Here is a 16,542-nt window from a genome sequence, read left to right as displayed (position 1 = left end):
ACTGATTGGTCCAGATAGTCTTGTGATGAAAACCATCTCCTCTTAAAACCATCTCCCCAGCTTCCTTTCCCCTTGCTTTCATCTCCAACGTTGGTTTTCAAATAAAGATGAGTTTTGTGTTTTTTTGAAATACATCCAAGGAGATGTATTTCAAGCGAGTTTCGTCTCTGCAGATGATTTGTATCTTAAACCATAAACCGTATTCATCTTCATCTTCATCTTTTTCATCTTCATCTTCCGGCCATGAACGTAAAACCCACTTTCCGGCCGCCGCCGCCACCACCGTCACTCCACCGCCGGCAAAAACACACCTCAAAAACCACCACTACTCCACCCGTCAGCAAAAACCCACCACCACCACTCCACCCGGGGTCTTCCGGCCATGAACGTAAAACCCACTTTCCCGCCGCCGCCACCACCACCGTCACTCCACCGCCGGCAAAAACACACCTCAAAAACCACCACTACTCCACCCGTCGGCAAAAACCCACCACCACCACTCCACCGGGCAGGTGGAGTGGTGGTGGTGGGTTTTTGCCGACGGGTGGAGTAGTGGTGGTTTTTGAGGTGTGTCGGTGGTGGAGTGACGGTGGTGGTGGCGGCGGCCGGAAAGTGGGTTTTACGTTCATGGCCGGAAGATGAAGATGAATATGGGTTTTATGTCAAAAGACCAAATTCACTTGAAGTTTATCTGAGAAGATGAATTTCAAAAAACAAAAAAATCAGCTTTTTTGAAATCTCACGTAAGAGATAAAAACAACGGGTGGAGTGGTGGTGGTGGATTTTTGCCGACGGGTGGAGTAGTGGTGGTTTTTGAGGTGTGTTTTTGCCGGCGGTGGAGTGACGGTGGTGGCGGCGGCGGCGGCCAGAAAGTGGGTTTTACGTTCATGGCCGGAAGATGAATATGAAGATGAAGAAGATGAAGATGAATATGGGTTTTATGTCAAAAGACCAAATTCACTTGAAGTTTACCAGAGAAGATGAATCAAAAAACAAATAAATCAGCTTTTTTGAAATCTTACGTAAGAGATAAAAACAACATGAAAGTTATCTGGGAGATGGTTTTAGAGGAGATGATTTTCATCCTAACATTATTTGGACCGATTAATTTGAAGGGAAAATCAACTTGATAGGTGAGTAGTAGGACACTTGGCAATTTCTGAGTGGGTAATGAAATCCATCGGATGGATTCCCAAAGCGTCGGATCCAATGGATTTGGAGGGACTATTTTAGAATTTGAAATTTTTAAGAATTATTTTCAATTTCTATCTCCTATTTTAAACTATTTTCAGAATTTCTTAATAAATAAATATGAAAAGGCCATCAATGGTCTTCTCAAATGTACAAGTTTTAAAGCATAAAGTACAAACAACAAAAGCCTCTCAGAATCATCAATCATTAGGCTGAGGGGTGTGAGGGGCTCTAACGGGGGCGCGAGTGGGGGCTCCAGCCAATAATATTGTGACGTGTGGCAGAGAGAGAAACTGGATAAGATGGGTGTTGGAGCCCCCGGCCCTGGTGTGGAGGGGCGCGAGCAGGGGCTCCAGCGGATTTTTTTTTTATTTTTTTATAAATATATTCAAAAAACGTATTATTAAAAAAACTCATAAATTATAAAAAAAAACACACATTTTTTTTAAAATTCAAATTACAAAAAAAACATACTAAAAATTAAACAAACAATAATACTTAATAATTCTACCAATCTAATACAAGATCATCGGGTCGCCTCTCCCACAAATGTTCAACCAACTCATGTCGAAGCTCCCCGTGTATCTCACGGCTCTTGATATTTGCTATGTTGTGAAGTTTTTGTTGATCACTGATTGTGGACGGTTGTGGCGGAATGTCACCTTGGTAGTTTTGGCAGATAGCTTTGCCCTCGTCTTCTAACGTCATGTTGTGTAGGATCAGACACGTGTAGACAACGTCCGTTATCCTCTCCCGAGTCCAATAACGTATCGGGTTCGCCAGAACATAATATTGTTTTTTTATAGCTCCAAAAGCTCTTTCAATATCTTTTCTAGCAGACTCTTGCTTCTTCGTAAAATACTTCCGTTTGTCGGCGATTGGATCTGTAAAAGCTTGAACTAACAAAGCCCATTCGTTGTAAATACCATCGACCAGATAGTACCCGTACTTGAAGAGTTCTCCATTTGCAACAAAAGATTGAGGTGGTTCAACCCCGTCGATAAGGTCGTTGATCAAATTTGACTGATCGATAACATTAAGATCGTTATTTGACCCAGCAACACCAAAAAAAGCATGCCAAAACCAAAGATCATGTGACACCGCCGCCTCAAGTATAAGGGTCGGCCCTTCATGATCACCACGGTGGAACTGACCTCGCCAAGCCGTTGGACACATAGCCCATCCAACATGCGTACAATCGATGCTACCTAGCATCCCAGGAAAACCATGTTTTTCTGCGTGCACCTCATATATGCGTTGGATGTCATACATTGTAGGTTTACGCAGATATCTCCGAGCGTAAGTCGATATGACTCCTACGTACAATATACATTACAAAATGTAATAAATATTTAATAAAAAGTAAAATTAATGTTTTTTACCTTGGCAGAAAAAATGAAGGGATTCACGTGCAACCCTTTTCGACATCTGTAAATACTCATCCAAAGCGTCCGACGAGATGCCGTACGCTAATTGACGGATAGCAGCCGTGCATTTTTGAAGAGGGGTAAAACCGGGGAGACCCCTAGCATCCTCCCTTTGTTGAAAAAAGGGATACCGTGCCTCTAAATCACTTGCTATACGCATGAACAATTGCCTGCTCATTCGGAAACGAGTTCGAAAATCCGACTCCGCATATACCGGTTGAGGGCTAAAATAATGCCTAATCAAAATATCGTTAGCACCCGATCGATCACGATCACGAGGTGGTGCTCTAACCCTCGGGAGTCGAGGTTGATGGGCTTGATTTTGCAAGAGATTGACCACGGTTGCGGTCAAAACTCCCCCCTACATGAAGAAGCAAATCATCCTCTTCGGAGGAGTCGGAATCAGACGAGTATGACGACATTATTTTTAAAAAAAAAATTATGAAGATGGGTTGATTTTGGGTTTTTTTTTGAAGTTGTGGTAATTGATTTATATGAAATTGGTTATATATAGGAAGAAAAAACTTTTTTTTTTATTAAATTATGAGCCCAACGGCTATGTTAAATGGTCCAACAGCTCTTTCACGCATTCCCAAGCCACCTTTACGCCATATGCCTCCCGCGACCCACCTTGCGCCCGCCTTGTTTTCCGCGCTCGCGCCCCTCTCGCGCCCCTCTCGCGCCTCGGTGGTGTGGTGCTCGCGCCTGGGGGCGCGAGCGGAGGGGCTCTCGCGCCCCCGCTGAAGCCCCACACCCCTCAGCCTTATCTCAAGGCTCAAACTTCAATTCATATAAGATTTCAGAAACTAAGGCAAGATAGGGAGAGTGTTGACTTTTGACTGATTTAAATATAAGGTTCAGAGAGTTGACTTTTATTTGTTATTATCATTTCTATGCATATAAAATGCAGGAGCTGACCTTTATAAATATTTGTTGGTTTGTGGGTTAATAAATAGGTTATATAATAATAAGTCAACCCCTGATTTTATTCCTCAAAATTGTGATACCGGACATGGTTTTCTTTTGTAGCAGCAGAATATTTGATTACAAACAGAGGAGTAGATAACACGTGTAAGCTACATAAAAGTGATCAAACGATGAAGCAAATATGCAATAAGGCATTTTTGTAATCAGGGAGGAGTAAATGGTATCAGATATCGGTATAAATAACAAACTTAAACGAGCATCTCGGTATTAGTATCGGTACTGGTACCAAGATTTTAAGAATATCAGGATTGAAAAATTTAAGATCGGAAAATTTCGAATCGACATCGGTAAGGTACATACCTCATTCATAGGCGTCACCCTCCAATCGTTTCCTCCAAAAATGTCGGGCCACACCGTTACAAGGTGGGGGTGTTTTTGAGCTTTTTTAGGTTTGGACGTTTTCTCAACGACGGCTTTTGGGGCTAGTCAAAGAATCAATCATGTGTTTTACTTTTTTTCTTCTTTTATTAATATAAACATTATTTAATCATTACAATAGACTTCGATCTCTACACATAAAACTAGAAAAACACTTACCTGATGTAGGATTGCACCTATGCTACGGATGCCAAAAGATGAAAGGGATCAAAAGATTAAACAAAATCAAAATAAGGGCATTCGTGCCGGAGGTGGAAAACGTCTCGCCACGTTAAGGTCATGTAGTCACAAGAGCCATTTCCAATTTTATGCATAGTAATTGAGAAACATTAACCATTATACGTGCCTATATTATGAAAAGTTTGTAATCATTAAAAGGTTTTAACTTATAAAATTGATGATATATAGCCACTTGTGGTGACATTTACGTAGTTTGTAATCATTAAAAGGTTTTAACTTGTAAAATTGATGATATATAGCCACTTGTGGTGACATTTACGTGTTTTAATATATAGCCACTTGTGGTGACATTTACGTGTGCACGTAAATGTCACCACAAGTGGCTATATATCATCAATTTTACAAGTTAAAACCTTTTAATGATTACAAACTTATCTAATTGATATGCTTTTATACAAGTTTTCTTATTGTAATAATTTATACAAATACAACTATTTAATCAAAACAACAAATATGCAATGAACCAAAACATATTTATATTTATAAAGAAGGTACGAGTAATTAAATTACATTTCATCAATCTTAATATAAAGTATATTCAGCATTTAACGAAGTTTCAGTGAGAGCTTTCAGGTAAGGTAAGGTTTCTCGGACGTAATTTCGAACTACAAGTCATAAGTCAATGAACTTGAGAGACCAATAATGACAAGTCGGTCATAGTTGGTTATGTTTTCTAATTACAATAATGTTTCCTAATTGTTTTGTAATTATGATTGGTAATGTATTTGCTAGCAAGTTATGTTACTTTGTATAAACTGAGTCATGATTAGACATTATAGAACACGAGATGTATTTGAGTTAGGTTTCATCAACATAAACACGAGTTATATTTCCTCCATATAATATTAAGAGTTATTCAATATTAATTTTCTGTGTGTTTGTAAGTTGGTGAGTTATATCAATTTGTTTATAAATTTGTCGTGATCACACCCTCTTTAGACCCTCCCGTGTTATGAATGATATTAGAAATCCTAAATAAGATATAAAATGAATTAAATAATAATTCCGTGTCACCTAAAACTATATCCATAGTTCCATATTCAAATGTCTTGAGCAATTTGGCATGGTTCATTGTTGAGTGATTTATAAGTAAAAGTAGAAGGGTGAAATATTGGTTACCTAGAGAAACACTTCATATTTGAAATATTAAAACTTGATTTTTATAATTTCTTGATGAATTAGTTCACCAAATTTGAACCAGCAAGTATCATCAAACTTCCGTGTTTCATTAGGTAAAACTAAGCCATAAAATCCCACAAACACCAAGTTCAAAAAAACATATTTTATTTTTAGTTGTAATAACTATAAAACATTTACCTATGTAAACGAGCTCGACCGTAAGCACAAGAGCCTGAACCTAGCTTCACTTATCGAACTATGGTAGACTTACGAGCCTAAACAAAGCTATGTAAAATATTTATTTCAAACCAATATAAAAGTTTTTAAAGTATAACTTTTGTTCAAATTTATTTATTTTTTTTCATTTGTAATAGCTTAAAAGTATTTAGTGGTGTAAACGAGTTCGATCCTAAGTACAAGAACCCGAGCCTAGCTTCACTTATCCAGTTCCGGTAAACTCATGAACATAAACAAACCTATCACTTATACAAGTTCTAATTAATATATTCCAACATATATATTGGGTGCGGTGGCAATTTGGTAATTACATTATATCACAAAATGCTAATAGAGTATTTTTATTACGTTATGACATTTACAAGTAGCGTAATAAAATTACGCTATAATTTAACAAGCGGTGTAATAAAACTATGATACTTGTAAAATTGTAGTGTAATAAAATTACGTTATTATTTAACTAGTGTAATAAAATCATGCTACTTGTAAATACTATAGCGAATTAAAATTATTCTAATTACATTTCGCGTTGCATTGTAATTTTGTGTGAAATTACCAAATTGCCACCATGCGTTTTTCTTTCCTCCCTTCGTACGCTTTGCACGGACTTTTTTAGCTTGTATCTTTTTAGTTTGTATCTGATACAACTCCTAATATATGTTATATATAAAACTAAAAATAAATTTTAAGTTGATTACCAATATTCTTGATAACACAATAGTTCAGTCAACTAATTTAATTCAAACCAGTGTTTATATTTTTGGTTCATATTCACATTAAAAATTGATGCAAAACACTTCATCAAATCTCCATATTCACATCCAACCACAAATTCTCTAAACAGTAAGCAGCAGCTTCTTCTTCTTTTCTCTCACACCCACATGTTAGGCTCTCTTTTTCTCTCTCTTAAATGCAAGTTATTAAATTCTTCCACTGCTGCCTTAGTTGCAGTGAGAGAACCTAAAGAAAAAAAAGTTTTTTTTTTTTTTTCTATGAATAAACATCAACCACTTACTACTTACTGGTTAGTAGGGGTGCAAACGAGCCGAGCTGCTCGTAAACTATTCAAGATCGGCTAGTTAAAAAGCTCGATCAAGCCCGAGCCCGAGCTCAAGCCTAAAAGTAAGCTTGTTTACTAAACGAGCCCGAGCTTCACTTATCGAGCTCGAGCTGGCACGCGAGCCTAGCAGACCTATCATTTAGATAATTTTTTAAATGCATATTTAATAATTATTGATTAATATATATAAGGTTATGAAAATTAAATAAGAATAACTAAATATTATTTTATACATAAAATTACAATTAAAAAAACATATAAAAATAATTATAATTATATAAAAAATAATAGTAAACGAGCCGAGCCCGAACCAAACTCGAGCTTGAAAATCTACTCGCGAGCCGAGTTCGAGCTTTGAAAATAAAGCTCGAAACGGCTCGGCTCGTTTGTACCCCTACTAGTTAGTAGTTACCAGTTACCACCACCCCCATTGTGTTAATTTTTTTTCATATTATTTTGAATTTTTATATAAAAAAAGTTACAAACTTACAACAACCTCTGTTTTTTGCATTAATTGTAGTTCATATCAAATGGCTGAGAAAAAGTGAGAGATATGTGTTACACTCTGTCCTCAGTAATTGCTTTACATTTTCTCAACCATATTCTTATATAAATCACACCCTCTATTTCCAATCTTTCTTGCTCATATCTCTCTCTGTTCTTGAACCACTTTCTCTCTCTAAAAACATGATTTTACTTCGAATTTCGTAAAAATAATTCATACCCATTTGAGCTTGAAGTGAAATCTGATGTGGGTCGTGTTTATTTTTCAGTAATTTTTTTGAAGAATTTTGGCGGGAAAAATATAGATTTATGGATGTATCTATAGCTTTGCTGTTGGTTACTTGTGTGACTGGTTATTTGTTATGGTTTAGTTTCATGTTTAGATCATTAAAGGGCCCACGTGTATGGCCCGTATTCGGTAGTCTTCCGGGTCTGATCCGGAATTCGGACCGGTTACACGAGTGGATTGCTGATAACCTCCGGGCGTGTAACGGGACCTACCAGACGTGTATTTGTGCGGTCCCGTTTCTGGCCCGGAAGCAAGGGCTCGTGACGGTCACTTGTGACCCGAAGAATCTCGAACATATTTTGAAAACTCGGTTCGATAATTACCCAAAAGGGCCGACGTGGCAGGCGGTTTTTCATGATTTGTTGGGGAAGGGGATATTTAATTCGGATGGTGACACGTGGCTTTTACAAAGGAAGACGGCGGCGCTCGAGTTCACCACGCGAACGCTAAGACAAGCCATGGCTCGGTGGGTGACTCGAGCGATTAAGAATCGGTTTTGTCCGATTCTAGAACGGGCTCAGATCCAGGCTGAGCCCGTGGATCTGCAAGATCTTTTGTTGCGGATCACGTTTGATAACATTTGCGGGTTGGCTTTTGGTAAGGACCCGCAAACGTTAGCACCCGAGTTGCCTGACAATAGCTTTGCACTGGCTTTTGATCAGGCAACCGAGGCTTCGTTACAACGGTTTATTTTCCCGGAGTTTATTTGGAAAATAAGGAAATGGCTTCGGCTTGGGTTGGAGGTCAGCTTGAGCCGAAGCCTGATCCACGTGGAGGATTACTTGTCAAGTATTATTAGTACACGTAGGCATGAGTTGTCCAGTCAGCTTAAAGATGGAAGCCTACATGATGACTTGTTGTCAAGGTTTATGAGGATGAAAGAATCCTATTCTGACAAGTTCTTGCAACACGTGGCACTCAACTTCATCCTAGCTGGACGTGACACGTCATCGGTCGCGATGAGCTGGTTCTTTTGGTTGGTGATTCAAAACCCAATGGTGGAGGAGAAAATACTAAAAGAAATTTCTAGTGTATTGTTGGAGACACGTGGCGATGACGTGGCGAAATGGACCGACGAGCCGCTAGGGTTCGAGGAGGTTGACCGGTTGGTTTATTTAAAGGCGGCATTATCAGAAACCCTCCGGTTATACCCGTCCGTGCCAGAGGACTCAAAACATGTGGTGTCGGATGACGTGTTGCCCGATGGGACTTTTGTCCCAGCGGGGTCATCGGTGACTTATTCTATATATTCCGCGGGTCGGATGAAGTCAACGTGGGGTGAGGACTGTCTTGTTTATAGACCCGAGCGGTGGTTATCACCAGACGGTACAAAGTTTGTAAGGCATGATTCGTATAGATTCGTTGCGTTTAACGCCGGACCGAGAATTTGTCTAGGGAAAGATTTGGCGTATTTGCAAATGAAGTCGATAGCGGCCGCAGTGTTGCTTCGACACCGTTTGGCGGTCCTGCCGGGACACAAAGTGGAGCAAAAGATGTCATTGACATTGTTTATGAAGTATGGGCTTAAAGTGAACGTGTATGAGAGGGATTTGAGGGCAGTTATGGAAAGTGTGAAGAAAGCGACCGAAAGTGGCGAGTAGTGGCGGTGCGAGGCGGGGCAGGACGGTGGGCCCGCGGCGGAAGGTGGTGGTGGTTGGGGTTGTTTAATAGCAAGCTTTGGTTTAGTTTGTTGGGTTGATTTAATTGGTATAAAGTTTGATAAGGTTGGTTTGAATTTTGAATACCATTAATTTACAGGTTTTGGGGTGGAGCTTGTGCTTTGAATATGGTTCACATGCAATTTTCATCTTGTAGGTACAATTTCATTTATCATTGTGCCATTATAGTCTTTGTTTTAATTGTGTTTATTATTATCAGAAAATAAATAACATTTGAACAAATTTTAACTGCAATCATTTCATTTTTATTTGTAAAGTAATATAATATAATATTATAAATTATAATGCATTTAATGTTTGATGTTGAAACTTTTTGCCTTGATGTTGGTTGAAATTTGTTTAGGTAATTTATTTTTGATGAGTTTAATTTTAATTAATGGTGAGAAAAACTAGTTTCCTGGAAGCTGTTGAAATAAATTTAAGGCATGAAAAAATGGTTGCATTCTTTTAACCTACTTTTTCCATTAAAAGGATGTTTCTTTTGCAACTTTGCTAACCACTTTTACTAATTTACTTTAGTGTTGGAACATTTATTTCTAAGCAATTAGTTTGCTTTTAAAAAACAATACTAATTTACAACGTAATTTGCGCGTTAATGTTAATGTCAACCAAGCGTTTTTTACCACTTTAGTTAGACTGTCCCCAACAAAGCTTTTTTTACCACTTTAGTTAGACGGTCGCCAACGGGTGAGAGAGCCCATTCGTCCTTCCCCTGCTCTGCAACGTACGCCCAAGGCATGGCCTACCTTTCCCTCTCACTAGAGATGCAAAAAAAAACCGGTTCTAGGCCCGACCCGACCCTACCGCGGGTATGGACCGGGTTTTGGGTTTCCCCCTGAAACTGTACCCGGACCCGGTGGAACAGTTTCCGCCAATACCCGGTCAAAACCCAACCCTACCCTACCTGAAACCCGAAAAAAACCCGATGAAAGCGGTCAAAACTCGGTCAAATACCAGACTATACCCGGAACCGGTTCCTACACGGTTTCGGTTCCTGAGAATACCTAGTTTGTGCACCTCTACCTCTCATAAATCAAAATCTCTCTCATCTATCTATGTGCGGCTCCCCGGCTTTTTATCAAACTCGGTGAACTCACCATGTTGCGTCGGACATGCCACTGACAGACAACCGCGTGGAGAGAGTCTTGCAAGATAGACAAATATCTTACAATTCACAAACCTGACATAGCTTCTTTTTTTTTTAATCTTAAACTATAATTCGAGTGTATTTTCAATGTTTATAAAAGTTGATTTATAGTTGAACAAACATCAACCTATATGACTAAACAAAAGCGATATATGTAACTCGTGTACATACAGCATGACATATTGCGTCGACGCAAAACATTTATTGTCTCAACTTTATACAACAACATAATATGCGACATGTAATCTGCGACAAGTTAAAAATAAACAAAAACTAAAAACAGAGATCCAAATAAACCTTCAGAAGGCGAAACAAAAGCTAATTATGAAAACCAGTTACGGACTTGAGTTAACACTTAACCCATTTGAAGAGCAGCCCACTGGGCCTTGGGCTACGGCCCGTTTGATCAAAAGCTGTTTTTACGCTTTAGTTTTATCTTCTTTTTTCCTTTTTTTTTCAAACGGGCTCATTCAGTCAAGAATTTTCTCACCAGTGGAAAAGAAGTTCCAAACAAGAGTTCCAATGATGTACAAGATAACAGACACTTTGAACACATCATCCCATGAACCTGCGAAATATGTTTTGACGTTAACCTGTGATGATCGTTTATTTTTCGGTAATTAGCAAAAGTATTTAATTAAAACTTTGTAATATTACCATTCTGGAGTATATAACCGGTTGCAGCTGTACCAAAGACTCCCGCAAGGACTCCTGCTGTGTTTGACAGCCCTAACAACACTCCCTGGTGTACAAAGTAAAAAAAAATAAAAGGTCTTTTTAGCTTCAAAAAAAAAAGGAAATAAATAAAAATGAATAATAAGCTAGAAAAGTCAAAAGTACAAACCGCGTAACGGGGTCCAATATCTTGATGGTTGGAGTACAAGCCAGACTGTGAGAATGCATCAGAACCCTGTAAACAAAAATGGACACAGTCGTATGAATGCAACTGTCGGCTACGAAAGCATTTACTATCAAGGTTATTTTTGTCATTTTACAACTCCAGATGAATGGTTATGTTAAGCTAGACCTGACTGCAAGCCATACAAAGTACTGCCATAGCAGGCGTCTTAACACGACTCAGCTGAGTAAGAAAGAAAGCGGGTCCCAAGAATCCAATTGATTGCATAATCTGCAAGATTCAAAGTTCCAATATTCATCTAAGGAGGGTATTTCTGTCATTAATGCATTTGCACAAACAAGTATGGTTGGTTACCTTACGAACAGTAGTGATTGATAGACCTTTGCTAACAAGTGTGTCTGCAATCCAACCGCCTATGTTGGCAAAGACAGCCATAGTCAACCATGGCAGTACGCATAATAGTCCAGATTCAGTAAGGTTAAACTTTAACACCTGAAAAAGACAAACAGCCGAATTTACTTATCTTAGATCGAGAACGATAGTCATGCATGTTTTATAGTACCTGGTTATAGTATGTAGGCATCCATGTTAAAAGAATAAAAGTTCCCCAATTATGGCAAAAGTGTGACACAATGAGAGCCCAAACAGGTGCCTTTGATAATATAAGTTTCCATGGAATTTCGGTTACGGGTTCCTTTGAAATGCTACCACCCAAAATATACTTCTTTTCCTCAGAACTAAGTTCGGGATCCTCGTTCGGTGAGCTATGAGCCTGAAAGTCAAAGTCAAGGTCAAAGTCAAAAGTCCGTCATGGCATTAACAATTGATGAGTTAAAATCATTAAAAAAACTTACTTTGCTTATCCAAAATGCAAACCATAAACTTCCAAGGGAACCAAATGAGTAAAACACAGACGGCCATGCAAACTTCTGGATCAAGATAGGCGAAAAGGCTAAGCCTATCACGGATCCTAGATACATTCCACTGTATACCAATGCTAGAGACCTACTTCTCTCTGAGACAGGAATCCACTTGCTAAGCATGTTATTCATAGCAGGCATAGCCACACCCTGTCACAAAATGACAGCTCATCCTCATTTAAGCAATAATTTAGTTAAGAGATTGTAGCAAAATTAGATACGAACCTCGCCGATCCCCATGAAAGCACGCATAAGGAGTAAGAAAGGAAGGCCGATTCTGGCTGCAATAGGTGTCAAAACGGTTGCAATAGACCACCAGACAACTCCAAAACCGAGCACTTTTTTACCACCAATTTTGTCGGCCCATATGCCACCAACAATCTACTACCCAAAAAACATGCAAAATATATAAAACTTGTTAACTGACAGTGAGTTAGGAAGACAATATGTGTGAGCAAAGCAGCATATGAGCAAATAAACAGCATTGCTTTTTAAATAAACAAGCAAACTTTTGCAAATATATTTGCGCAAATTAAGTGATGAAAGCATTAATAGAAGATGAGATTTCTTGAAAGAATGCTAACCGATCTAATAAACTACTTAGAAAAGGCTTCTAAGAACAATCAATCATCTATTTAGCTTTAACTCATAAAAGATTAAAACCAGTTAAAAAAACATTCAAAAGGATTAAAACAAACCTGAGTGAGTAAATAGCCCCAGAAGAAAGACGATTGAATTAGACCAACTGTAGCACTGTTCCAATTAAACTCTTTTGACATGGGCAGTATTGCTATGCTCATATTCACCTGAAGTATTATAGACATAAACAATAATAAATATTTATAATAAATGGAAAGAAAACTTAAAGCATGTATAATGAATTAGTATTCAGATATGTAGAATAACAGAAACAACTCACACGATCCATATTGCATAGCAGAAATGCAGAAAAACAAAGAAGCACAATCACGAAACGCTTTGGAAACTGCTCCCACCAGGGCTTTGTTTCTCCAACCAGAACCGCCTCAGCTCCACCTTCTGATGATACAAGTGAGCCCAAATCTGCTGCTGTCACGTCATAATCCTCAGACTTATAGTCGGCCCGAATTCTATTAATACTAGTATGACGTGGCTGCAGAGTTTGCCTATTAAACGGTACCGGTTTAATCCAGTTGCAGCTCTCGGAAGGCAAAGAGACGAAACATCTGCATATTCCTCTTGTTCTTTGCTTATTATTTGTCATGTGAAACCTTTTGTTTTCAGCATTAGATAATAACATTGCTCTGCATTTCAACATGCTACCAGTAACAGGATCAAGACCATTAGAAGACATGGTATTCCAGTATCCAGATACAAAGTAGATCTTCTTTAACTTATATATATTTTCTGATCTCTGGAGTGCTGTTGGTTGTTCAGGTTGATACGTTCTGCCTGAAACAAGTTATTATCAAACGATTAGCATAGCCTACTGATGAAGTATGAATTAACTTGTTCAGTGAGTTACATTTGTTACAATTCAAGTGCCAGAAGCTTAAAATGTACAATTATGATAAACAAAGCATTAGGGCTGTAAATGAACCGAACGTTCAGCGAACCATTCGGTGAGAAGTTTGTTTATGTTTGTTCGTTTAATATCCCGATGAACATGAACAATACTTCCGTTTAATAAATTAAATGAGCGAACATGAACAAACGTCGTGTTCGTTCATTGATGTTTGGTAACGTGTTCGCTAATGTCTGTTCGTTTACGTTCATTCACGTTCGTTCATTAAAAGCTTTTTATATTTTTTAGCTTATTTTCCAAACAATTGAACTTGTGGAACTTAGACCTTTCACACCTTTTTTTTTAACAGTAATGATTATGATTCTTTTGGATGGTCATGACTAATGTTTGGGATTACAATGTTGTTTTATATTTTCAATTTAATGTATGTTCGTTTACATTCGTTTGGAAAGTTAACGAACAGAAAGGAACAAGCATGAACAAGCTCATTTCCTTAACAAATGAACACTGACTTGAAATTTCGCTCGGTTATGTATTCGTGAACCGTCCAATAAAATCTTAACGCATGAACATGAGCACGTCTTCGTTCGTTTACAGTCCTGCATAACATGCTTCCACTATGTTTACACATGAAGACTAAATGCTTAACCTAAATCCCTAATTCAACCACAATTAAAAGCACAAAGCCTAACAAAATTCACAAATCAAAGCAACATAATAACAGCAGGAAATGATGCATATGCACAAAACAGCCTCAATTGATGATTGATACATATGTAAACGGGCACAAACGGTATGATTCAGAAAGTCTAGGCGTGACCAATAACCGAACCGTTAATTGAACCAAAAACCGACGAAAACGAAGTTAACTGAAAATAACCGAACCTAACCAAAAAAACCGACGAAACAGAAATTAACCGAAAGCCAAATTAACCGAAAATCGGTTATCAACCTAACCAAACCGATGAAACCGAAATTAACCGAAGCCAAACTAACCTAAAATCAGTTATCACTTATTTTTTGTAACCGAAAATAACCTAACCAAACTGAAAAACCGACGAAACCGAAATTAACCGAAAATAAGTTATCGGTTATTTTTTGTAACTAAAATAACCTAACCGAACAGAAAAACCGACAAAACCGAAATTAACCGAAAGCCAAATTAACCAAAAATCAGTTATCGTTTATTTTTTGTAACCGAAAATAACCTAACCGAACCAAAAAACCAACGAAACCGAAACTAGCCGAATTAACCGAAATCCGTTATCAGTTATTTTTGTAACCGAACACTCATATTTTCATATATTTATGTATCCGTTTCATGTATTTCTAAGCAAATTCAGCTCAAATTTAATTTTGCTTATCAACCGAACCGATTAACCGAAAACCGATTAGTTAATTCTGTTGAGGCAAATAACCGAATCTAACCGTGCACACACTATCAAAACCCCTAGCATACCTAAACCTAACAACAAATAACGAAATGCTACACATGCATACACAAATTAATAACAAAAACTGCATTCCTCAATATTATTATTATTATCATTACCATAATTGAAGCTCCGGTGAGAAATAACCGCTCCGATTGCCATAATCTGCCGAATAATTATCCACACGATCCACGCAAAGCCGTAATTGCAACAATTTCACTCAATTACACCATAATTCACTCTATCTCTCTCTAGCTTAGAGCGAGAACGAGTGGATAAACCGTCGAGAAGTTGTCATTCAGACGAATAAGCTTCAAACTGTTCTTTTTATTTTATTATTATTATTACTATTATTATTATAATAAAAATAACAATTTCTGTGATATTTGAAACTTGTCATTGAGGATATTAGCAAGTGGCTGTCCCACTGAAACGTGGCCTCTTATTTAAACGGTTAGATTGTTTTGGTCTCCACTTGCCCTTGGATGTAACGACATTTACCCGTTTACCGGTTTACATTCACTTTGTAAGCTCGACTCGTGAATTGTTCAAACACCGTCTTGGATTATTTATTATTGAATAATTAAATTATTTTTGATTTGTTAACTAATTTTAATTTACGTTTGCTTTACGGTGTGTGCATATAATGCATGTATATGTTGCCCCTTGGTGAGCAAAAGTGAAATTGCGCTAATTTTGACGTTATTTTACTAATTTCATGAAAATACGTTAAAAGTGGCGGAATGTGGTGCATTGATTGCCGACAAACAAGGGTACATACACCCACCGGCCACTGTCCCAATTGTTGAGTGTTTTGTGCCATATGTCTAAGGATTGATACAAAACAACTATCGAGTCGGGGATCTTACTGGAAGCAACCTGTCTATTCCTACGAGATAGAGGTAAGGTCATCAACATCTTAGCCCCTTGGGCACTACCAAAGATTTGCTATTGATAGGATTTACTGAATACGATGATGACGATTATGATGAACTAATTTTAATTTATTAATTAACTTTACATATTTTGAGAATAAGAAACTTAAATATCCTAAGCTCGGGTTGAGCTTGTATGGTACCTTTGATTTGTTGGTTGTAACGACATGTACGTCGCGCTTGTAACGAGCCAGGCTGACCCGGGCTCAACTTGGCTCGCTCGACCCATTTTGACTTACTAAAGCTCAAGCTCTTTATCAAAAGCATAAGCTCGGCTCGTGAATTACCTTTTCAAACCCGAACTCAACTCTTTATTATTTATTAATTAAATTATTTATGTTTTTAATTAATTTTATATATTTTGGGAAAATAAACCTTAAGTATCCCAAGTTTGGGCTGGTTGTGAGTTTGAATTTAAAACATAGGAGTCCAAAAAGTGTAAAATTTTAAATACTCGAGTCTCGTTAAAGCTCAACAAACTTCACATACAAGGCTCGGGACTCGATCATTAAACAAACTTTATTTGAGATTCATGCTCGAAAAAAGATCGGCTTGTTTCAAGCTTTTTATCAATTTGAGCTCGCGGGCAGCTCGACTTGTTCAGGCCCTACCGGTTATTGCTTTAATGTAGAG

General features: G+C 37.9%; 2 protein-coding genes across 2 annotated transcripts; one reads left to right on the top strand and one right to left on the bottom strand.

Moving 5' to 3' along the window:
• Positions 1-7,423: 7,423 nt before the first annotated feature.
• Positions 7,424-9,266, top strand: LOC143613025 (cytochrome P450 86A8-like). The gene has a single exon (XM_077086859.1). The coding sequence runs from the start codon at positions 7,453-7,455 to the stop codon at positions 9,031-9,033; it is 1,581 nt and encodes a 526-aa protein (XP_076942974.1). The 5' UTR covers positions 7,424-7,452; the 3' UTR covers positions 9,034-9,266.
• A 1,232-nt stretch (positions 9,267-10,498) lies between these two features.
• LOC143612523 (ascorbate transporter, chloroplastic-like) lies at positions 10,499-13,450 on the bottom strand. Its single transcript, XM_077086489.1, has 10 exons — positions 12,957-13,450; positions 12,736-12,843; positions 12,263-12,418; positions 11,972-12,187; positions 11,680-11,889; positions 11,472-11,609; positions 11,286-11,387; positions 11,103-11,168; positions 10,916-11,000; positions 10,499-10,826 (listed from the first exon to the last, which is right to left on the bottom strand). The coding sequence occupies exons 1-10, from the start codon at positions 13,368-13,370 to the stop codon at positions 10,729-10,731; spliced, it is 1,593 nt and encodes a 530-aa protein (XP_076942604.1). The 5' UTR covers positions 13,371-13,450; the 3' UTR covers positions 10,499-10,728.
• Positions 13,451-16,542: the final 3,092 nt, after the last annotated feature.

This window comes from Bidens hawaiensis, unplaced genomic scaffold (assembly GCF_021521415.1).
Source record: "Bidens hawaiensis isolate Kalapana, Puna unplaced genomic scaffold, B.hawaiensis_p1.1 tig00002236_1, whole genome shotgun sequence".
NCBI classification, from domain to species: Eukaryota; Viridiplantae; Streptophyta; class Magnoliopsida; order Asterales; family Asteraceae; genus Bidens; species Bidens hawaiensis.
The sequence above is the reverse complement of the archived record's forward strand: the minus strand, read 5'-3'. Positions and strand labels throughout refer to the sequence as shown.